The sequence below is a fragment of the Macrotis lagotis genome, chromosome X (assembly GCF_037893015.1).
Source record: "Macrotis lagotis isolate mMagLag1 chromosome X, bilby.v1.9.chrom.fasta, whole genome shotgun sequence".
Lineage (NCBI taxonomy): Eukaryota > Metazoa > Chordata > Mammalia > Peramelemorphia > Peramelidae > Macrotis > Macrotis lagotis.
In genome coordinates, this window is record NC_133666.1 from 98494230 (window position 1) to 98519472 (window position 25243).

At 37.6% G+C, this 25243-nt stretch overlaps 1 protein-coding gene across 1 annotated transcript in view; it reads right to left on the minus strand.

The window, feature by feature from the left end:
* ACO1 (aconitase 1) overlaps window positions 1–25243 on the minus strand; it is a 94852-nt gene that overhangs the window by 51731 nt on the left and 17878 nt on the right. Inside the window, exons 2-4 of the mRNA XM_074207216.1 lie at window positions 17674–17788; window positions 12736–12904; window positions 10481–10618 (exon numbers count right to left, since the gene is read on the minus strand). Of these exons, the coding sequence (XP_074063317.1) occupies window positions 10481–10618; window positions 12736–12904; window positions 17674–17770 (404 nt within the window). The 5' untranslated portion in view covers window positions 17771–17788. The remainder of the gene's footprint in view (window positions 1–10480; window positions 10619–12735; window positions 12905–17673; window positions 17789–25243) is intronic.

Below are 25243 nucleotides of genomic sequence, written 5' to 3' on the forward strand. Positions count from 1 at the left end.
TTATCCAGAGAAAAAAGGAAAGGCAAGAAGAAATAAGAAAAATAGCCATAATGTATTCCTCATAATTTCTATAATTCCTGAATTCAACAAAAAGGTAATATATATTAACTAAATTTACATGTTCAGACCGATCTAACAATTAAATTTTATTCCTGATGATTCAGGCTTAAGGCATTTGCAGAAAGAATATCACTTGGAAATTACATAGAACCATCATTTCTAAATCCTTTTTTGTGCCAATTATTCCTAATTAGATGTTGATATGTATTTATATTTATAGAAAAAGACACAGTGATATAATGTGATCTGTCCAGTCACAGCTAATTATAAGTGAATGTTTTCTGCAGGAACTAGGAAAAAAAGGATGCAAGGAAATAAGAAATAGTATATTTGAGGGTCAGAAGGTTTGTCTTTCATTCTATTCCCAGCTCTTCTAATTGCTACTTCTGTGACCAAAGGCAAATAATTTCATTTCTCCATCAATTCACTCACCTATAAAATGAGCAGACTGAATTCAATCATTGCTAAGGATTTTTCCAGCTTTAAAGTTCTATGATCTGAAGACACTTAGCAATATTTCTCTACTCTGACTTCCTATTTAATGAACAACTTTCTCTCTTCTTTCAAATCCCCAATTTCCAACAAAGAACAGACTTGGTATTCTACTTTGCTGAGAAAATTAAGACCATCTGACAGAAGCTCCTTCATCTTTTTGTCACTATACTGTATTTAATCTCTTCTGTCTCAGAAGGTACAGGTATCCCTAATCCCTCTAGCCATGGTAATGCTTGATTTGAATCATTCCTGCCTCTATCAGCCCATTGCTTCAACAGTCATCTCTTTTCATGCAACTTTAATCTTTCCATTGTCACTGACTTTTTCCCATTTACCTAAACACTAGCTTAGATTTCCCAATCTTTAAAAGAATTTTCTATTAATTTTATTCTTTGCTTATCATGCCTAATCATTAACTCAGCACCAAAAGTTGCCCTTTTTTTAATGCAGTCATTTCCACACCAGCTCTTCAAATCTTCAACCACTTGCAGTCTGATTTATATCCCTGCTACTCTACTGAAACTTCTATCTCATAGATCCTTAGTAACTTTCAAAGTGCCAAATACGGTGTTCTTTTTTCAATTCTCCTAATCCTTGATCTCTTCACATCATGCAAAACTGCTGACCTTGCTTCTAGAATCTTTACTTCCTCTTTAATCCTCCATAAATTGAGTAGAAAGTGCTGCATGAAATCTAAGGAGGGGGGAAAAACTCCTTATGGGGGTGTGGGGAGGGAGAAGAGAAAGCTGAGTCAAGAAAGGCTTCTGGTGGTGGCTAGGTGGCATAGTGAGTGGATAAAGCACAGGCCTTGGAGTCAGGAGTACCTGGGTTCAAATCCGGTCTCAGACACTTAATAACTACCTAGCTGTGTGGCCTTGGGCAAGCCACTTAATCCCATTTGCCTTGCAAAAACCTAAAAAAAGAAAAAAAAGGCTTCTTGTGGGGCAGCTAGGTGGCACAGTGGACAGAGCACCAGCCCTGGAGTCAGGAGGACCTGAGTTCAAATCTGACCTCAGACACTTAATAATTACCTAGCTGTGTGACCTTGGGCAAGCCACTTAATCCCATTGCCTTGCAAAAACTGGAAAAAAAAAAAGCTTCTTGGAAGATGTAATGTCAGAGTACAATTAACATTGTTGTATCATCACTGTATTATAATTGGAAAGAGATCATGGGATAATGATCTTAGAATCAGAAATACTTGAGTTGAAATCCCATCCTCACATTATCTATTGACTGTGTGACTCTAGGCAAGTCACTTCAACTTTCTCATCCTCAGTTTCTTCATCAGTCAAATGGGATTAATAATACCTGTAGTATTAAACTCATAGGAATCCTATAAAGATCAAATGAGATACTATGTAAAATACTTTACAAACCTCAAAGCACTATAAAAATGGAACTTAGACTATATAGTATTATTATTTTAATATGATCTTAGTGAAGATTGCTGTGGGTCAACCAACCTAAATACAGGAAGGCCTAAAATCAGAAGACTAGTCATTAGATGATGAATTTTTTCTGGCATGCTGACCCAAGGAACAGGAAAAGAATTTGTGATTTTCCTGAAATAGAGATCTCCAGGGTGAGGGACTTCCCACAATCTTCTCTACAATTAAAGGTCTTAAAAATTGCCTAGAACATAAGAGACTGAGTGACTTGTTTGAAGTCAAACAGCTAGAGTGTGTCAGAGGTGGGATCTGAATGACTATATTCCTCATTTTGATACCAACCTTCTAATTATTCTTTAACTACCTTCTTATGCCAACTCAAGATAGAGAAAAACACAAAATGATTCTCAAATCCCAAAGGAGCATGGATGGAGTGGGGCAGACAAAGGATGCTGAGGATTTCAGTTTGGGGACCATTCTTTAACTCTTAGAACTCAATGTGAGATTTGTGTATGATTAACTGAGTTAATATACTATTGGGGGGGGGGGCGGAGCCAAGATGGCAACAAGAAGGGATCGAGTCTTACAAGCTCTCTGATAAAATTCATCAGCTAAGGACTCTAAACTTTTGAGAGACAGAACCCACAAAGGGACCCAGTGAGGCAGTTCTCCTACTCAAGGTAACCGGGAAAAGAGCAGAAAGGCTCTGCTCCCCGGGATTGGAGAGGCAGCCAGCCAGAGGGGTGGCCCGCCAGAGCCAAAGAACCTCAGCCTCCTGGAGGCAGCCCCAGGGCGCTGGGAGCCTCAGCTCACAGCAGCAGGGGAGTCTCCTGAGCTGCACCCTGAGGAGCACCGGGCACAAAGTGGGGTAACAGCGGGGGACCTCTGCCAGAGAGAACACGTAGAGTCCAGCCCTCAGGGCACACAGCCAGCAGCATGGTCCTTCCCCAGTCCTGATCCAGGAAACAGAAGCAGGCTGAGCAGGTAAGCAGGAGCCCCCAGGGCATGAGCCTATTGAGCTGAGGGAGGGGAGTGAAGAGAGACTGCAGAGTTCTGTCCTCTGCCTCTGGAACAGGACTCTGGGGCTCTGACCACATTCAGATCCTGATCACAGTCTAGGCCCCCCCCCCCACCTCAGCCCCATGGCAGAGGGGGGCGCTTATGGTCGTTTACAGACCAGGAGGGAGGACGGAGCCGCACACACTGAGACCCTTGTGGGAGTGTCCCAAAAGCTCAAGAAACACCCCAAACCAGGCCCAGGCTGTGAAAATGAGCAAGCAGAGAAACCAAAAGAAGACTATTGAGAAATATTTTGCAAATGAGCCCAAGAAGGACCAAAATGCTCAGTCTGAAGATGAGGAAGCACAAGCTCCTGCATCTAAAGACTCCAAGAAAAACAGAAATTGGGCTCAGGCTATGATAGAGCTCAAAAAAAACTTTGAAAATCAAATGAGGGAGTTGGAAGAAAAACTGGGAAAAGAAAGGAGAGAGATGCAGGAAAAACATGAAAATGAAGTCAGCAGCTTAGTCAAGGAAATCCAAAAAAACGCTGAAGAAAATAGCATGCTAAAAAACAGCTTAGGTCAAATGGATAGAACAGTTCAAAAAGTTATTGAGGAGAAGAATGCTTTAAAAAGCAAAATTGGCCAGATGGAAAAAGAGATAAGAAAACTGAGGAGAACAAATCCTTCAGACAAAGAATAGAATTCAGGGAGATTGATGAATTTAACAGAAATCAGGAATCAATACTTCAAAACCGAAAAAAATGAAAAATTAGAAGAAAATGTGAAATATCTCATTGAAAAAACAACTGATATGGAAAACAGACTTAGGAAAGATAATTTTAAAAATATTGGAATACCTGAAAGTCATGATCAGGAAAAGAGCCTTGACATCATTTTCAAAGAATTACTACAGGAAAATTGCCCTGATATTCTAGAAGCAGAGGGCAAAATAGAAATGGAGAGAATCTCCCTGAGAAAGAGATCCCAAAAAAAACAACCCCCAGGAATATTATAGCCAAGTTCCAGAACTCCCAAGTCAAAGAGAAAATATTACAAGCAGCCAGAAGGACACAGTTCAAATATCGTGGAGCTGCAGTCAGGATCACACAGGACTTAGCAGCAGCTACATTGGAAGCTCGTAGGGCCTGGAATACAATATATTGGAAGGCAAGAGAGCTTAGAATAGAGCCAAGAATGAACTACCCAGCAAGGCTGAATGTCCTCTTCCAGGGAAAAAGATGGACTTTCAATGAACCAGGGAAATTTCAAAGGTTCCTTTTGGAATGGCCAGAGCTGAACAGAAGGTTTGATCTTCAGATACAGGACTCAGGTGAAGCATGGAGATTGGAGGAGAGGGGGGAAATATGAGGGACATAATGAAGATGAACTGCATAGAAAAATGACACTGATAATACTCATATGAACCTTCTCAGTTAATAGAGCAGGTAGAGAGAGCTTTTATAGTTGAAGCACAGGAGAAAGCTGAATTTGAAGATAAAATATGGTGTAAAAATGGAGTCAATAGAAAAAAAAGGGAAATAGAAGGGGAGAAAGAAAAAGGAGAGGGGGAATAGTCCAAGATATTTCACATAAGATTTTTTTTATTACAATGAGCTATTGCAATGATATGGAAGGGGGGAGGCAAGGGGGAATGAGGAAAACTTTGCTCTCATCAGAGATGGCTAGGAGAGGAAACAGCAAATATACTCAATGGGGTACAGACATCTGTCGTAAGAAGGAGAGAAGGGGGGGGGATGTGAGTGATGGAAGGGAGGATGGACCATGGGGGGAGAGTGGTCAGATATAACACATTTTCTTTTTTACTTCTTGCAAGAGGCTGGGATTGGATGGCCTGTCAGGGACCATAGGGCCAGGTGGATTCTGGGCCTAAGGGGTGGTATGGGGGCTCAGGGCTTCTTGGCCCCAGGACCAGGGATCTGTCTGCTGCGCCACTCAGCGACCCTACAGCAGAGTCAGAGTGAAAGAAGAGAGAAAATAGAGTACATGGTAGTGGAGAAATAAAAAAGGACGGAGTTGCGATCAGCAATGGCAACGGTGGAAAAATATGGAAATAACTTTTGTGATGGACTTATCATAAAGAATGAGATCCACCCATGACAGAGTTGTTGGTGTTGGAACAAAGACTCAAGCACATTTTTTGTTATGATTATTTGGGGGAGGGTGCAGGGCAAGTGGGGCTGGATGGCCTGCCTGGGGCCACATAGCGGGGTGATCTTTGGGTGTATGGGGCCGGATTTGGACCCAGGTGCTCCTGGCTCAAGGGCCAATGCTCTGTCTGCCACCCAGCCACCCCTACTATTATTACTATTTTCTTTTATTTTGGGTCTTTTTTTTCTTTTTTTTTTTTGGTTTTTGCAGGGCAGTGGGGATCGGGTGGCTTGCATGTCACACGGCTGGGTGATTGTTAGGTTTACGAGGCTGGATGTGGACTCGGGTGCTCATGGCTCCAGGGCTGTTGCTTCGTCCATTGCGCCACCTGGCCATACCTACAATTATTACTATTATTATTTTTTTATTTTAATTTTTTTCCTCTCCCCTTTACTTTTTTCACCCAAACAAGTCTATCTATATTCATGGGGGAGGAGGAGGGGTATTTTGTTTACTTGTAAATAAGAATATTTTATTAATGTAAAAAAACATTTGTACAAAATGAGAATAAAAAATAAATTTAAGATGAAATGTAAAAAAATATATACTATTCGAGGAATTAAACCACATCCAACTGATATTCTCATAAAAATGCAATGATACATTCTGGCTAGGCAGTTGTCTTCAAACAAAACTGAATTTAAGTCTTATCTCTGACACATAATGGCTGTTTGATGTAGGCTAACCATGATTTCTCAATGCTACAGGTAAGTCTTTTAGTCTATAAGAAACAGAAAAAGATTTTACCTGCATTGATAGAGGAATTTAATTCACCTGGGAGTTCCCTATACTAATGAAATCACAGAACAAATCCCATCCTTTTCCATTATAGGTAAAATCCAAAGACAAAGAGAAATTGCCACTAAATAGAAGGATGGCTCACACAGGTTCTTTTTAGGGAACTGAGTTGGCTTCATTATACACCCTGACGCAACAGGGAGCAGAATGATCATCTTACCCTAAAGTACTTATGATTAACAAAAGCAAGCAGATGACCATAAAGATCACTGTAAGTTATACAGCCTTTATAAAGGGTAAAGAACTTGAGAAATTCTATTAACAATTTGACAAAAATCTTCAAAGGAAGTTATACTTTGACACTCTGTGACTTCAAGATGACAACATCAGGAAGTTCTGAAAGGTATTTCAGAAAATATGAGTCAGTAATAAAAGGCTTGCTGACTTGCCAAGAAACTTCATGTTTGCATTTCATAAACAAAGTTCTTTTTTCAAGAAGAGAGTCTACATTGATGTCTACATCAATCAGACGGGATGAATTGAATGATCATGGAGTTGACCATTATCTTTTCAGAAAATGACTTATTACCAACATGGAATTATCTCAGAATCAGCTATCTATATGCTATCAAATCAGTGACTGGATAGATAAAAAGTTCAAAATCAATATTTAGAAGAAAAAGTCAAGCTGCAAAGATAGTTATAGCTTAGAGTTATATAAAGCAGTGTGATTCTGATTTACTTTATCTGTTGAGACTGAAAACTGGACATGTGCTGTATAAATCTGAAATAACTTTCTTATGACTCTTCAACCCTGTTTCACACCCCTTTCCCTTACTATCTTTATCATGGTCCCATGGCTTGTCAGAACATCATGAGTTCTGTGATAAACCCAAGTTGGTCATCGTGCCTTTGAATGACTATTTCCTACTCCTTGGAATACTGTCCCACTTCTTCAGCTCAGGAACCAAAACTTATAAAAGTCCTGTCAAAATTCTCATGGTTGTACTCCCTTACCACTCTCAAATAGCTTGGCACCAATTTTGCATGTTTTAATTTACTTATTTGGTTCTCTCCAAGTACCCCCACCCCTACTATCAAAACCAACTGAATCTTGAGTCTTAAGTCTCAAAGATTTTCAATTTTGCCCCTATGCCCAATGTCCAGCATTCGGTAGGCACTTAAAAGTACAGTTGCAAAGAATTAAATTGAATCTTGCTCATTTGATGTAGGATATAAAGATTATAAATTCAATCATCTGTGTACTAAAGAGACCAAATTGTATTTAACTGGTGCTTGCAAATTTTACATAAATTAATCAATGTAGACTTGTGCTTTCATGTTAATTCTACATAATTTAAGTCTTTACAAAAAGATAGTACATCTAGTAAACTATACCATAAATACAGGAAAATTAATGGAAAGAACAACAACAAAGACACAATGCTAATGGGTATGACCATGGACACTTAGAAAAATTCAAAAAACACATTTTCCTTATATCTTTGAAGGAGCAGAAGACTATGGATATGGATTATTATAAAGAATGTATTGGTTGGGGGGGGGTGACTAGGTGGTATAATGGATAGAGCACCAGCCCTGGAGTCAGGAGTACCTGAGTTCAAATCTGGCCTCAGACACTTAATTACCTAGCTGTGTGGCCTTGAGTAAGTCACTTAACCCCATTGCCTTGCAAAAAATCTAAAAAAAAAAAAGAAAAGAATGTATGGGTTGGGTTTTGCTGAACTGTTTTATTTTTTCTTTTAAAAAAAATTCCAAGGGGAAGGTGGAATCTATTTGGAAATAAAAGTGATATAAAAAGGGAAGATAATACCATAAATCATATTGAAATCATATTGACGTTTTTAAAAACAGGGACTCTACTAGGCAACAGAGTGGTTTTAGTACTCTAAGTAAAAGTACAAAGGAGAAAATGCCTGGTATCCCTTGAGACATTTAATTTCAGTCATGCTTTGGGTCAAAGTTACAAAGAAATACATTAAAACTTAAAAATAAGATCAAAGAACTAAAGCATACTTTTTGTAAGTTACTAATCTTTTAGTTTTTCTAGTGTCAAATCCTAAAAGTTTTTTCAGGGATAGTGACTTTGGAATACATAAACCAAAATAATAAAAAGCTCAAATTTCTATCTTGTTTTAAGGTTTATAAAACACGTTTCCCAAAACAATTCAGTGAGGGAGATCACATATTATTATCCTCATTTGACAAATAGGGAAGCCAAGGTTCAAATATGTTAAGTGAGGTGAATGTGCTTGAGTCAGAATTATAACTGAGATATGCTGTTTCAAGTTAGTTGATTTTTACACTATCCCACTAGGGTCTCCTTACTGCAGGCTACACTGTATACTCCTAAGGACAGGTGTAATTAGTGTTCATTTTTACCACCCAGAACAGATCAAAATCCTGGTGCAAAAATCTCATCACCTCCTCCAATCCTTTGCCACTTAGATTCAAGAGATGGAAAGTTGGCAAAAACCCCATAGTACATTATCCTTGAGATAGTTGGGACACATTCCATTGAATGAAGGATCAGACCTAGAGGTCAGATTTAAAGAAAAAAAACAACAAAACTTTTATAATTAATCTGTTCTTTAATTTCATGAAGAATCTCTATTTCTTAGATTTCAAAATCAATCTGAAATCAAAGTTCACACCCAGACTTGTTTTTGTCCTTAGTAATGTTTTACTACTTTAATGTTAACTAGTAAGGTCAACAAAGAAAAGAAAGCTATGTGGAAAGGAGTCAAGGTCTGCAGCGGGTGGGTGAGGAATCTTAAGTAAAAATGGCTATTCAAACTTATGAACTGTGTACAAGGCAAGGAGTAATCAAGGAAGTATAAGTTTCCTAAGCACCTATTATTTCATAGACACAATGGAAACAAAGGAAAAACAAGTGAAACGATACTTTTTCTCAAGTAACTTACATTCCATTGAGGGAGTTTGACTTCAGTGTCACAGAATGTTGTGCAGGTGGCTCAAGGCATTTTTGCCAGTGAAATATAGCTTTTATAAGTTTCTCAAGGCATCAAGTTTCAGACCCTCAGAGGATCAGTCAACTTGTTACAGGATGGCTACAAGGTAACTTTAATATGTTTCTGATCTCTTAACCTTTAACTAAGGATTATAAAATGCTAGTCTGCTATACCTGTCTCCTACAATGTTGACTTCACCTGTGTCAACATTATCTGCAAACTTTAAGATAAGAGACATCTTGGATGAGAGAGAAAATCCCACTGTTGTTTGTAAACATTTACTCTTCAGCATAAGTGGAATTCTTGTCAATAGGAATTTCAGTAATATTATAAGATTTGAGAGAATTGCAGTTGTAAAACCATGTCATCTATGTGAAATCTCATTGAATGGTCACCTAAATTTTTCTGCTCTTTGTCTAAATTGTATAAAAATCCCCCAAAATGTTGGGTCAATGTTGGCATTTGTAAGGATGCCATCCACCCATGAGTTTCTGGTAAGATCCTAGAGAATTAAACTTCATTTATAAAACTAACTTTGTTGGATTGTTTTAGCCAAAGGGAGAAAATGGTTAACAACTCTGATATGCCAGATTATTGAGAGTAAATTGTGCCATAAAGTTCCAGTCAAGATGAAAGTGGCCCTCACATTCTGTTACTTTTATTTTACCAAAGGAACTTATCTATCATTTTTTTTCTTAGGTTTTTGGAAGGCAAATGGGGTCAAGTGGCTTGCCCAAAGCCACACAGCTAGGTAATTATGAAGTGTCTGAGGTCGGATTTGAACTCAGGTACTCCTGATTCCAGGGCCAGTGCTCTATCCACTGCACCACCCAGCCACCACAATTATCTATCATTTTAAGATTTGCAAAGTACTTTTACAAATAATATCCCTTTTTATACTCAAGACAGCCCTGAGAAGCAGGTGCTGTTATTATCCCTGTTTTGCAGATGAGGGAACTAAAGTAGACAAAGTTAAATGATTTGACCAGGATCACAGTATGTACCTGAAAGTCTTCATATCTCTGTAATCTATCCATTGTACCACCTCATCCTCAAAATATAATGGAAAAGATGTGTTTTATATATATATATATATATATATATATATATATATATATACGTTAAGTTTCTTTTGGGAAAGTCAGTAAATTCAGTGAAGTAGAACTAATTTCCAAAACAAGTAATTGTGATCCAATTCAATCACAAATATGTCTTAATGACTAAGAATGAAAGGAAGAACTGGCAAGCATTTCATTCATTTATTCAGTTCAGATCATCAATTCAGTGAATTCAATGTTCATAAGGAATAATTCATAGGAAGAGGGGTCCTGAATATTTTTGTCTTACTACAGAATCATTCTTAGGACTCAAGTTTAGATTCATTTGTTATCATAAATGAGAATAACAAAAAGTTAAAGGAAAAAGTGAACTAGGACTTCATTGGGCCATTTCCCCTTTTGCTACAAGTGAGATTAACCAAGGTGAAGCCAAAAGTGAAGACATTTATCCAGATTCACCCAGCTAGGTAGTGTTAGAACTGAAACCTGGGTCTCATTATTCCTGACCCAGTAACCTAACTCTCTTTAGATGATATTAATTTACAAGGTAGAAAATCAGATATTTCTCTTACCTTCTGTTGAAATCAACCTGGATGGAATGATCAATTATTAGATCAGCAGGACAGATAGGGTTTATTTTCTCTGGGTCTCCACCTAACTTTTTCACAGCATCACGCATTGCAGCAAAATCAACCACAGCAGGCACACCCCTAGGAGGAAAAAATTAACTTAAAGCAAGAGGAACTTTTACAGATATCCATTTTCAGAAATGGGGGTGGGGGAGTGTATGATGCACATTTTATAAGTTGCCTTTCACTGAAAACACTGGCAATCTGATATCAAAGCAAAAATGGATGGTTTTGGAAAAATGAGGGCATTCAAATTAATTTCTTTAATTAAATATTACATTTGTAAGTAAGTAACCAAATAATAAGGTTAATAATTATGCAAGTCTTATGATTGTAAAGGGACTGTGTAATTATGATTATGATGCTAATGTAACATGTATATTGAATTATTAAAATAAAAATAATCTATCAAAGGAACAACAACTAACAAGCATTTAGAAAGCACCTACTATGTGTCAGGAACTGTGCTATGTACTAGGGCTACAAAAACAAAAAAATAATATACTCTTTGCCCTTAAGGAATTTACATTCTAATGGGGGAAACAACATATATGTAAGTCTGTATAAGTACATATGTGTACATATAAATATATATCTATACATACATAATAAAATAAAGATAATTTCAGACAGCTAAGTGGTACAGGCACTTACTAGCTGTGTGACCCTGAGCAAGTCACTTCACCCTGTTTGCTTGTTTTCTCATTTGTAAAATGATCTGTAAAATGGAAACCACTTCAGTATTTCTGCCAAGGAACCCCATTTGGGATCATGAAGAGTCAAACTGAACAAAAAGATAATTATAGCACCTTTTGACTTTCTTTAGTTTTCCACTACCATGACTATTTTCAGTGAATTGAAAAATGATATAGTGATCCAGATCAGATCTCAAATTTTAGAAAGAACTTAAATAGAATAGATGTGATTCAGAAAAATTGGTTGTAAAGTTATTTTTTTATTTTAGTGAATTTTCTATTTCTATGATAAAAATTTCATTATTTGTGTAAGTAGTTCTGTCTTTGGAAGGAATGTAGTAACATTTTTTAAAGTGATGGAGTCTTCTTCCCCTCTTCTGCAACAGGAAAGTTATAATTTTTTTTTTTTAGGAAAGTTATAATCGTACAACAGAAAAATACAGGAGAAAAGAGGCTGTAGTTGGGAAATAGCTGATTTTATCACTAATGCAGAAATGTAATACTGGGAGAAGGACTGATAGAAGCTGTAACAAGGTACAAACCAGAAAAGAAGTTAAGAATAGTATATTTAGATTTGAGACTAAATGACAATTACTGAATTAGAAATGTGCACCCAGAGGAGAGAGAAAGAAGAGATAAGAGAAACTTACTTTGAAAAGAAGCAATATTCTAAGCTAACTCCCTTCAGTGCTTTTTCCTACCTGTCTCTTGGGATTCATATTAGCAAATGCTTCTTTTCTCACAGAATCACAAATTGAAACACCTGGAAAATCATCTAGTTTAATTGATGACTAAGGATTTCCTTTAATTATAAACCAGAAGCAGTCATTCAGGTTCCATTTAAATCCTTCCTGTGATAGGGAAAACAACAACAACAACCATACAGACCAATTGATTTTTGATAATTCCAATTGTCTGGAATTTTATTCTTATATCAAGCCTAAAACTAACTGCCTATAACTTCTACCCACTGCTCATGGTTCTATCCTCTGTGTCTAAAAAGAATAATATCTAATCTCCCTTTACCATAATTTCCAGTTGAAGACAATTTTAATGTCACTACTAACCTTCAATCTATCCATTAATAACATGGGCTCCAAGCCTGTCAACTTACTGGCCACTCTTCTTTGAATGACTTTTTGTTCCTAAAATGTTGCACCTAGATCTGAACAAAATATTCCAGATGTAGTATAATGTCAACACTCTTGTTCTCAACATTATTTCTTTATTAATACAGCCAAAGATTGCAATAGTTTTTTTGGCCTCCCTTGTCACACTGTTGACACATATAGATGAAACTATTCTAAAACTCTCACACTTTTTTAAAAAAAATAGCATCTATTGTCTAACCACACTTCTCTCATCTTGTCCTTTATCAAATGTCTGTTCTCACCTCAATGCAAGCTTCAAGAACTTTGTGGGAAAAGGTCCTAAGAGAAGATGGGTACAAGGCAATTCAATTCAATGAATATTGATTAAATAATATGGATACTTCAAACTCACGTAAAGTCCTGTAGAATAACTCGGGCAGGCTTAAACGGTACTTCTATTTTCTCATGCTGAGTCACATTCCAATTTAAAATGTTTACAACGTCAACTTCCTTCACTAAGAAATCATCACAGTTCCGGATGGCTGCCTCTAGAAGGACTCTGATAGAAAATGGTAAGCGTCCTAGAAAAAAAAAAGGGGGGGGGAAGCACCACTTAAGAGACTTTCTTCTGAAAGGAAGATGTGGAAAAACTTGTTATCAGTATCAGGCTATTGAACAATTGAAATAAGATAATTTACATCAGCTCTTTCAACAACCAAGATTACATTGAAGACATGCCTTGTCATAAACTTTCAGCAAGGGATCAGCTCAAGAAGCAACTTTTTTTCAATTCAATCATCTTCCTTGAATCCTATTAGCTGGAAAAAGCTATACCAAGTCATTACTTAGAGGCAGCCTGCTGTAGAGGACAGAGTTCAGTTAGGAAGACTGGGAGTTGGCTGAACTGTCATTTTACTTCACAGAATCTTGATCAACTACTTGGGACTGATCCTAAGGCTCAGGCTGGTTGATGGGGGTAGTTAGGGCAATCTTTGTTGATGGAAGAAATTCCTTTATTAACAATTTAATTTATTTATTTATTTCAAATTTTACAATTTTCCCCCCCTAATCTCTCTTCCCTCCCCCTCCACCCCCCACAGAAGGCAGTCTGTTAGTCTTTACATTGTTTCCATGGTATACATTGATCTAAGGCAAATGTGATGAAAGAGGAATCATATCCTTAAGGAAAAAAAGAAACAGCAAAATTACATTATAAGATAATTTTTTTTTTAATTAAAGGTAATAGTCTTTGGTCTTTGTTCAAACTCCACAATTCTTTCTCTGGATACAGATGGTAGATGAAGAAATTCCTTACCAAAAACATGAATCCTTTCCATAGTCACAAAACATTAGAAAGTACTCTGAAGAGGGGCGGAGCCAAGATGGCAACAAGAGAGGACCATCTCTTAGTTGCTCTGGAGCAAAACTTATAAAATCAAGGACTCTAACTACATTTTCGAAAGGCAGAACCCACAGAGGGATCCAGTGAGGCAATTCTCCAACCCAAGGTAACCTGGAAAAGAGCAGAAAGGCTCAGCTCCACAGGGTCAGAGGGGCGGCCCGCCAGAGGGGTGGCCTGCCAGAGCGAAGGAACTTCAGCCTCCTGTAGGCAGCCCCAGGGTGCTGGGAGCCTGGGCTCACAGCAGCAGGGGAGTTTCCTGATCTACACTCTGGGGAGCACTGGGCATAACTTGGGGGAACAGCAGGGGCCCTCTGCCAGAGCAAGCACATGAAGCCCAGCCCTCAGGGCACACAGCGAACAGCCAGAGAAGCCCAGATCCAGGAACTAGAAGCAAGCAAAGCCAGTAAGCAGGAGCCTCCAGGACATGAGCACGCTGAGCCTAGGGATGGGAGTGAAGGGAGAGAGACCGCCAAACTCTGTCCTCTGCCCTGGGAACAGGACTCTGGGGCTCTGACCACATTCAGATCCTGATCGCAGTCTAGGCCACCCCCACCCCCAGTGGGGTGCACTTGTGATAATTCACAGACCAGGAGGGAAGACAGAGGCTCACACATGGAGACCTTTGTGGGGGTATCCCACTAATACACAGAAGCTCAGGAAGCACCCCAAAACCAGGCACAGGCTGGGGAAATGAGCAAGCAGAGAAAAAAACAGGAACACCATTGAGAAATATTTTGCCTGTGATCCTAAGAAGGATCAAAGCACTCAATCTGAAGATGAGGAAGTACAAGTTCCTGCATCTAAAGACTCCAAGAAAAACAGAAATTGGGCTCAGGCCATGACAGAGCTCAAAAAAGACTTTGAAAATCAAGTGAGGGAGATAGAGGAAAAATTGGGAAAAGAAATGAGAGAGATGCAGGAAAAACATGAAAATCAAATCTGCAGCTTAGTCGAGGAGATCCAAAAAAATGTTGAAGAAAATAACATGTTAAAAAAAGTTACTGAAGAGAAGAATGCTTTAAAAAGCAGAATTGGCCAGATGGAAAAGGAGATAAGAAAGCTCTCTGAGGAAAACAAATCCTTCAGACAAAGAATAGAACTCAGGCAGATTGCTGATTTTATAAGAAATCAGGACTCAATACTACAAAACCAAAAGGATGAAAAATTAGAAGAAAATGTGAAACATCTCACTGAAAAAAACAACAGATATGGAAAACAGATTTAGGAAAGATAATTTAAAAATTATTGGAATATTTGAAAGTCATGACCAGGAAAAGAGCCTTGACATCATTTTCAAAGAATTATTACAGGAAAATTGCCCTAATATTCTAGAAGAAGAGGGCAAAATAGAAATGGAGAGAATCCACCAATCTCCCTGAGAAAGAGATCCCAAAAAAACCAACAACCCCCAGGAATATTATAGCCAAGTTCCAGAACTCACAAGTCAAAGAAAAAATATTACAAGCAGTCAGAAGGACACAATTCAAATACCGTGGAGCTGCAATCAGGATCACACAGGACTTAGCAGCAACTACATTAAAAGCATAGTGCTTGGAATATAATATACTGGAAGGCAAGAGAGCTTAGAATGCAACCGAGAATCAACTACCCAGCAAAACTGAATGTCCTCTTCCAGGGAAAAAGATGGACTTTCAATGAACCAGGGGAATTTCAAATGTTCCAGTTGGAATGGCCAGAGCTGAACAGAAGGTTTGATCTTCAAATACAGGACTCAAGTGAAGCATAGAGAGTGGAGGAGAAGAGGAAAATATGAAGGACTTAATGAGATGATGAACTACATGTATTCATGCATAGAAAAATGATACTGATAATACTCATATGAACCTTCTCATTTAATAGAGCATATAGAAGAAGCTTTTATAGATGAAACACAGGAGAAAACTGAATTTGAAGATATACTGTGGTATAAAAATGGAGTCAATAGATAAAAGGGAAATGAAATTGGAGAAAGAAAAAGGAGAGGAGTAGGCTAAGATATTTCATATATTAAGATTTTTCTTTATTACAATGAGCTATTGCAATGATATGGAAGGGGGGAAAGCAAGGGGGAATGAGGGAATCTTTGCTCTCATCAGAGGTGGCTAGGAGAGGAAGCAGCATATATATTCAATGGGGTATAGACATCTGGAGTAAGAAGGGGGGGGACAGGGGGAAGGGGGAGGATGTGAGTGATGGAGGAGAGGATGGACCATGGAGGGAGAGTGGTCAGATATGACACATTTTCTTTTTTACTTCTTGCAAGCGGCTGGGATTGGACGGCCTGTCCAGGACCATAGGGCTGGGTAGATGCTGGGTAAGGGGTGGTATGTGGGCTTGCAGCTACTTGGCCCCAGGGCCAGGGATCTGTCTGCTGTGCCACTCAGCTACCCTACAGCAGAGACAGAGTGAAAGGAGAAAATATAGTTCATGGTAGTAGAGAAGTATGAATGGAGGGAGTTGCGATCAGCAATGGCAATGGTGGAAAAATATGGAAGTAAATTTTGTGATGGACTTGTCCTAAAGAATGTGATCCACCTGTGACAGAGCCGGTGGTGTTGGAACACAGACTGAAGCACATTGTTTATTATTATTATTTTCTGGGGGCTGTTGCAGGGCAAATGGGACTAGGTGGTCTGCCTGGGGCCACACAGCTGGGTGATTGTTGGATGTCTGAGGCCAGATTTGGACTTAGGTGGTCCTGGTTCAAGGGCCAGTGATCTGTCTGCCACCCAGCTGCCCCTACTACTATTATTATTATAATAATAATTATTATTATTTTATTCTATTTTGGGTCTTTTGGGGGGAGTTGTAGAGCAATGGGGTTGGGGTGGCTTGCACTGGGCCACACAGCTAGGTGATTGTTAGGAGTCTGGGGCCAGATTTGAGCTTGGGTGCTCCTGGCTCCAGGGCCGGTGCTCCGTCCACTGCTCCACCTGCCCATACCTACTATTATTATTGTTGTTGTTGTTGTTATTTTATTTTTTCTCTCCCCTTTACTTTATCGCTTATGCGGGTCTATATTTTCTTGGGGGGGGGTATTATGTTTACTCTTAAACAAGAATATTTTAGTAATGCATAAAAAAGCATTATTTGTACAAAATAAGAATAAATAGAAAAAAATAAAAAAGAAAGTACTCTGAGGAGAAAACTGACAGCTAGAATTCAAGAAAAATTTTGGTCTGGACCTTGGTATTAGGTATCAGGATTTCTTAAGGAGGAATTTCTTGCAAATGTTATACAACTTATATGTCTTAAGAGGGTGGCCTGGGGTCCCCAAAAGGTCAAGTGGTCTGCCCAAGATCACATGTCCAATGTCAAAGAGAATTGGAATCCAGGTCTTCCTGGTTTCAGAGCTGGTTCTCAACCTACAACTCCAGGTTGTCTCAAGAAATGTTTAAATTCCCCCTCCCCCACTTCCTCACCAAAAAACCCCCAAATCAAATCTTTAATATTATAGGGATTAAGAGCAAGGCATAAACCTATTTCTGCTTTAAAAGGAAAATAAAATACTTAACACTGTATAAAATGATCACTAATATTGGATAAGAAGACCCATGTAAATTAATAATACTAATAAAAAACAAGATTTTGTTTTTATTTATGTAATAAAAGTCTCACCTGTCATAGAAAAAATCATACATGTATGATCTGTAGATATTTTATTATTCTCTTATAATGAGTAAATATCAATTGAAAAAAGAGTCTTGCCTAAACAGGACAATTAAGTGGTTTATCCAAGGACATTTAATATGCATTTACTGGAAGAGCTTTAAAAAAAATCAATTTTCTTGGTTATCCATCCTGAGCTCAGCTGTGCCTCATTTTCTACTCCCTCCCTTCCATTTCTTGTATTCCACTTTCCTGAATCACTATAACTTAAAAAAATAATTATTAAAAATGAGATTATCTTTTTTTCCCCTAAAGGTATATCTGGTTTTGTTTACTTACCATATCTTGAATCCCCCAACTTATTCAAATTGAAGAACAATTTTTCTGGTTCCTTGGGATCCAGGGGCTCAACAAGGTGTAGAAAAGGATTGTTCATGATTATAAATAAGTGTCTCTGCAATGGAAAATGAAATAGGTTAGGAAGGCTCAAATTTCAATTTGTAAACTCTTTCATTACATTCAAACTGTTAACTACAACCAAATTACAATAATTTTTTTTACTTTAAATGTCTAATATAAATTCACTCAAAAATTGCTAACTTGTTTTGTTTTTTCAAATTTGAGAAATCTGGATTGCTAGTATAAATCCAGAAAAGATACTTGATTCAAACTACTTTATCTTCTACACAACTGCCTCGTTTATTTATTTATTTGTTTGTTTATTTAGGTTTTTACTAGGCAATACGGGTTAAGTGGCTTGCCCAAGGCCACACAGCTAGGTGTGTCTGAGGCTGGATTTCAACTCAGGTACTCCTGAACCCAGGGCCAGTGCTCTATCCACTGTGCCTCCTAAACACCCCTATTTTTTTTAAAGAAAGATTTTATTTATTTTGAGTTTTACAATCCCCCCCCATTCTTGCTTCCTTTCCCCCACCCCCCCACAGGAAGCATTCTGTTAGTCTTTACATTGTTTCTATGGTATATATTGATCTCAGTTGAATGTAATGACAGAGAAATCATATCCTTAAGGAAGAAAAATGAAGTATGAGACAGTAAAATTACACAGTAAGATAATGTTTTTTTTCCCCCTAATTTGAAGGTAATACTCTTTGGTCTTTGTTCAAAGTCCATAATTCTTTCTCTGGGTTCAGATGGTATTCTCCATTGCAGACAGCTCCAAATTGTCCCTGGTTGTTGCACAGATGGAATGAGCGAGTCCATCAAGGTTGATCACCACCCCCATGTTGCTGTTAGGGTGTACAGTGTTTTTATGGTTCTGTTCATCTCACTCTGAATTCCCATCCCTCTTGGTTTCTAATAGAACAATAGTGTTCCATGACATACATATTATGCCACAGTTTGTTAAACCTTTCCCCAATTGAAGGACATTTACTTAATTTCCAATTCGTTGCCACCACAAACAGGGCTGCTATGAATATTTTTATACAAGTGAAGTTTTTACCCTTTTTCATCATCTCTTCAGGGTATAGACCCAATAGTGGTATTGCTGGATCAAGGGGAATACACATTTTTGTTACCCTTTGGGTGGAGTTCCAAATTTCTCTCCAGAAAGGTTGGATGAGTTCACAACTCCAGTGTAATAGTGTCCCAGATTTCCCACAACTCTTCCAACAATGATCATTATCCTTTCTGGTCATATTGGCCAGTCTGAGAGGTGTGAGGTAGTACCTCAGAAAAGCTTTAATTTGCATTTCTCTAATAAGTAATGATTTAGAGCAATTTTTCATATGACTATAGATTGCTTTGATTTCCTCATCTGTAAATTGTCTGCATATCCTCTGACCAAAGTCAACTGGTGAATTGCTTTTTTTGAAAAAAAAAATAGGACTCAGTTCTCTGTATATTTTAGAAATGAGTCCTTTGTCAGAAACATTAGTTGTAAAGATTGTTTCCCAGTTTACTACATTTCTTTTGAACTTGGTTACAGTGGTTTTGTCTGTGCAAAATCTTTTCAATTCAATGCAATCAAAAATCATCTAGTTTGTTTTTAGGGACATTATCCATCTCTTAGTCATAAACTGCTTCCCTTTCCATAGATTTGACAGGTAAACTAGTCCCTGATCTTCTAATCCTGTATCTATTTGGATCTTATCTTGGTATACGGTGTGAGGAGTTGGTCTAATCTAAGTTTCTTCCATACCAACTTCCAATTTTCCTAGCAGTTTTTATCAAAGAGAGTTTTTATCCCAATAGCTGGACTCTATGGGTTTATCAAAGAGCAGATTACTATAATTTTTTCCTGCTATTGCACCTAGTCTATTCCACTGATCCACCACTCTACTTCTTAGCCAATACCAGACAGTTTCGATGACTGATGCTTTATTAGTATAATTTTAGATCTGGTAAGGCTGTCACCTTCTTTTACACTTTTTTTTCATTGAATCCCTGGAAATTCTTTACATTTTATTTCTCCATATAAATTTACTTACCACTTTTTCTAATTCATTAAAGTAATTTTCAGAATTTTGATTGGTAGGGCACCAAACAGGTAGAATTGTCATTTTTATTATATTAACTAGACCTCCCATGAAGAGCTGATGTTTGCCCAGGTATTTAAATCTGTTTTTATTTGTGTGGAGTGTTTTGTAATTGTTTTTGTTTTGGGGTTTGTTTTTTTTGCAAGGTAATGGGGTTAAGTGGTTTGCCCAAGGCCACACAGGTAATTAAGTGTCTGAGGCCACATTTGAACTCAGGTACTCCTGTCTCCAGGGTCGGTGCTTTATCCACTGCACCACCTAGCCACCCTGAAATTGTTTTTAAAAAGTTTTTGAGTCTGCCTTGGCAGGTAGACTCCCAGGTATTTTATATTTTTTGAGGTTACTCTGAATGGTATTTCTCTTTCTAGCTCTTTCTGCTATATCTTGTTAGTCATAAGAGGATTTATGAGGGTTTATTTTATTTACTCATTCATTCACTTACATATTTATTTTATATCCTGCTACTTTGCTAAAGTTGCTAATTATTTCTAGTAGTTTTTTTAGATGACTTTTTGGGATTCTCTAGGTATACATACCATCATGTCATCTGCAAAGAGTGAGTTTTGTCTCTTCCTTCCCAGTACTAATTCCTTCAATTTCTTTTTCTTCTCTTATTGCTGAGGCTAACATTTCTAATATGATATTGAATAGTAGTGTTGATAATGGGCATCCTTGTTTCACCCCTGATCTTATTGGGAATGCCTCTAGCCTCTAGCCTATCCCCATTGCATATAATGCTTGCTGATGTTTTCAGATAGATATTGCTTATTATTCCTAAGGAAAAATCCATTTATTCCTACATTCTCTAGTGTTTAGTAGGAATGGGTGCTGTATTTTGACAAAAGCTTTTTCAGCATTTATTGATACAATCATATAATTTCTGATAGGTTTGTAGTTACCTAACACATTTTCCTAATATTGAACCAACCCTGCATTCCTGGGATAAATCCTACTTGGTCATAACGTATTATCCTAGTGATAACTTGTTGTAATCATTTTGCTAAGATTTTATTTAACATTTTTGCATTTTTATTCATCAGGGAGATAGGTCTATAATTTTCTTTCTCTGCTTTAACTCTTCCTTGTTTAGGTATCAGAACCATATTGGTGTTATAGAAAGAGTTAGGCAGAGTTCCGTCTTCACCAATTTTTCCAAAAGACAAATGCCTCATTTAAAATCTGTCACAAATCTTAAGAGGAAACACATTTCTCATCTAGTTTGTCCAACGTATGCCAATAAAACCAGTGTTCCTATGTAACATAACAGCTCTATTTAGAGTAACAATACACAATAACAACATAATCTAGACTAGAACAGGCAATGAACAGGCAAATGGGGTTAAGTGGCTTGCCCAAGGCCACACAGCTAGGTAATTATTAAGTGTCTGAGACCACATTTGAACTCAGGTACTCCTGACTCCAGGACTGGTGCTCTATCCACCGCGCCACCTAGCCACCCCAAAGGTAATGATTTTTAAGAAAGAAATAAAATAAAATAAAATAAAATATCTTTGAGACAGCTGGTGGCACAGTGAATAAAACACTGGACCTAAAGTCAGGAAGACCCAGGTTCAAATCCTACCTCAGGTATTTAGTACCTCTGTGATCCTGGCTATGTCAACCTTTTTGCCTCAGTTGCTTCAACATAATTTACATAGCAACTACCTCAAAGGATTGCTACAAGGGACAATTAAGATAATACTTATACAGCACTTCAGCACTTTGCACAATGGTTGGTACCCTTCACTCTCTTCCTTTCTTTTCTCTTCCCTTCCCTTCTCTTCCCTATTATGGGAAGGGCTAGTACAGGCTTTTATGGTTATGTTGAAATGGTGTGAAGAACATACAACAGTTGTAAATTCATGTTTCTCAGATTGGCAGAAAAAATGAAAAGGCAATGAAAAAAATGTTGGTTTAATATCAAAGTCAGATGCTACTGATAATTTTCCCCTCTAAAAGGTTAGATGTAAAATTAGGTGTGCAAAAATTAATTTTGGAGACATTAAGAAAGGTTCAATTTCTTCCATTTTTACAGAGATTCCAGAACTTTTTTATCCTTTAAATATCCCATGTTTTCAGATCTCCCAGACTTTCTCTCATGAGTCCCATCATTTGTTTCAATCTCCAAATTGGTCAAAGGTCAAATGAGTTTGAGCAACATTGTTATAAACACATTGTTCAGATCTGATCAAAATGCTAACTTAAAGTGAGGGGCAGGCCAACTTCAAGACCAAACAGTCTGTTACCGTTCACTAAACCAAGGGAGTTAAAAGAAAGGCAAAAAGTTATATTTGATTTGTTTCTGGTAAAAACTAGTAGATACAAATTGGCTTTGTGGCAATACAATAATAGTGGTTGTTTGGTCTGTCTCTAACAATAAAGTAGCCTCAGAAGGTATCAGCCTGGCATTTGGACAATTTCAGTTACCATGCAGCTAGCAAAATCATGGGGAATATTTGAACTGGCAAGATGAATTCAGTGGCTTTTACAAGCTATATGAGGTCTCTGAAGTAATCCAGTCTGGTTCATACCTTAAGAAAAATCCCTTTTACAAAATGTCTGACAATTGTTTAAAGATCCTCCACCTGGGGCCGCTAGGTGGCGCAGTGTATAGAGCACCAGCCCTGTAGTCAGGAGTACCTGAGTTCAAATCCGGCCTTAGACACTTAAATAATTGCCTAGCTGTGTGACCTTGGGCAAATCACTTAACCCCACTGCCTTGCAAAAGAAAATATTCCACCTAAGGAACTCCTGTAAGGTGATGCCTATTACTTCTTCAGATAGTCCATTCAAACAGAAAATAGCTCTAACTATTAATAAGTTCTTTACTTTCAATGGATGTGTTATTTAGTCAAATACTAAAGGAATTCCCTTAACCCAAAATCTAACCTTTTAGAATGACTATTAGTCATAGTTTATAATTGTCTCTCTTTTTATCTACCAGCATGACAAAAGCAGTTGCAGAGATGAACTCATATTTTTTCATTATAAATTCAAATATATAGATGCTAAGTAATTTGGGTATGTATTAGAATTTGCCATAGGGTCCTGTGATAGTCATTAATTATTTACTATGCGTATCCAATTCTTGCAAGCCAACCAAAGCAATTCTGTCTTTCAGAGATGAAGTGGGATACTTCTACAGTATCTCCTGTCCCTTTTGGGATATGGTCAACCTCACTTGTCAATTTCACTTGTCTATTCATTGATGACTGTGCTTAGGAATTTGGAAAAGTATATCATCCTGGAATTAGGTTTGTAAATGGCAAACAGAAGAAGGAGTAATGCTGTTATCACCACAACAACCACCACCACCAAAAACAGAAATTGAGCTTTTGATTCTCATTTGATATAGTGAAAAGAATACTGAATATGAAGTCAGAAAATCTAGGTGTAAGTCCTAGATCTATCGTTTCATGTGTAACTTTGGTCAAGAGTTAACCTCTTCAGGGGCAGCTAGGTGACGCAGTGGATCAAGCACCAGCCCTGGAGTCAGGAATGCCTGAGTTCAAATCCCACCTCAGACACCTAATAATTACTTAGCTATGTGGCCTTGGGCAAGCCACTTTTTTTTTTGCAAGGCAAATTGGGTTGAGTTAACCTCTTTGAGAGTCTGTTTTCTCATGTATATATAGATATATATAGGTTCTTGTTCTTCATTTTTGAACAACCAAAGTGACTTCACTATGTTAGAGACAAATTACAGTGTGTCCAACTATGGTTGATCAGATCAATATGAGCTTGGAATGCCCTATCACAGGTAGGGCACAAATAGTTCATGTGAACAACAGAGATTCTCTAAACTTGAACATCTCATGTTTCATAGAACAACTCTCAGATGAGGACATGAGTCCTGTGCCAATGTGCTCCACGCTGCCCAATCAATTCCAAGGTTCTTAAGAGAGACTTTAAGAGTTTCCTTGTATTGCTTTTTCTGACCTCTCTGGGAATGCTTGACCTGTGTGTGTTGTCCATAAAAGTCCTTTTGGCAAACTTAATAGTGGCATTTGAACAACATGCCCAGTCTATCATAGTTGTATTCTCTGTAATAATGTTTGAATGCTTGGTAGTTTTGTTTGAGAAAGCAACTCAGTTTCTGGGTATCTTATCCTGCCAGATGATCTTCAGAATCTCCCCATGACAAAAAATTTAAATGGAATTATTCAGTTTCCTGGCATGGTGCTGGTACTGTTCAGATTCCACAGGCATCCAACAATGAGGCCAGCACAATGGCTTTATAGACTTTCAGTTTGTAATCAGTCTAATACTTCTCTCTCATATTTTCTTTTGGAATCTCTCAAACACTGAGTTAGCTTTGGCCATGAGTGTATCAACCTCATTATTAAATGTGTACTTTCTGGTAAAGTATACTGTCAAGAAAAGTGAACTTAGCCGTAATATTCAAAACTTCTCCATTTGCTGTACAATAGTTCCACATATGGATGGTGTGGTGCTGGCTGATGGAGTATCTGTGTTTTCTTGGTGTTGATTGTTAAGTCAAAACTAGCATAAACAGCAGAGAATCGATTCATACTTTGTTGCATCTCAGCTTCAGAAGCAGTACTGAGTGCACAATTGTCTGCAAACAGGAAAATCATGTACCAACATTCCCCCCTTTGTAATTAAAATGAAAGCAGGGTACAAGCAAGGGCAGCAAGTTGGCATTTAACTTAGATTAATTACCTAAATATAAAATTATAGGAATAATATAGTATGATTATAGATTAAATAAAAATATTAAATAATTATTATTTAATTAATTAAATAATGGTATAATTCAGCTAGAAGTAGCTTTCAATTCTGGAGCTAAACAAAGAGTTATTCAGATGATAAAAATGTAAAAAGATCCAATGGGGCCTCCCAAGATTCAAAATTAATAGGGAATAGAACTTAGAAATTAGAAAATATAGATTTTCATCTTGATTCTCCTTCTAGCTGCATGAATGATAAAGTTAAGTCAAATAACTTTTCTGGGTGTGTTTTCTTAACTGAAAAAGTGAGTGAAATGATCACTAAAGATCCTTCCAGCTCAAATATTTTGTGGTTCCAGGGGAGGTGTATTGTTCTGAGGTGAAGAATATTGTTCCTAGCCTCTATCACTACAATCCCATTTTAGAAAAAAAAAAAAAGAACTGATTACAGTTATTCTTCCTACATCTCAACCTTCTTTCTCTACTCCAGTTTCAACATACTGCAGCTCAGCATAAGAAACTAAATGGACTTTTGTGGAAGTTCTGATGGCCAGCATATGACACAGAATAAGTTTTGAAACACAGAAATGCACCCTTTCTCCTTCTCCTTAAATTCTCTCCCATAGTCCATGGGAGGGGGTGGTGACTGGGAATGACCCAGGTCCCTCATTGGAGATTTTGCCTTTTGGGGAAGGGTCTCTTTTGAGTGATCTTCCAGGA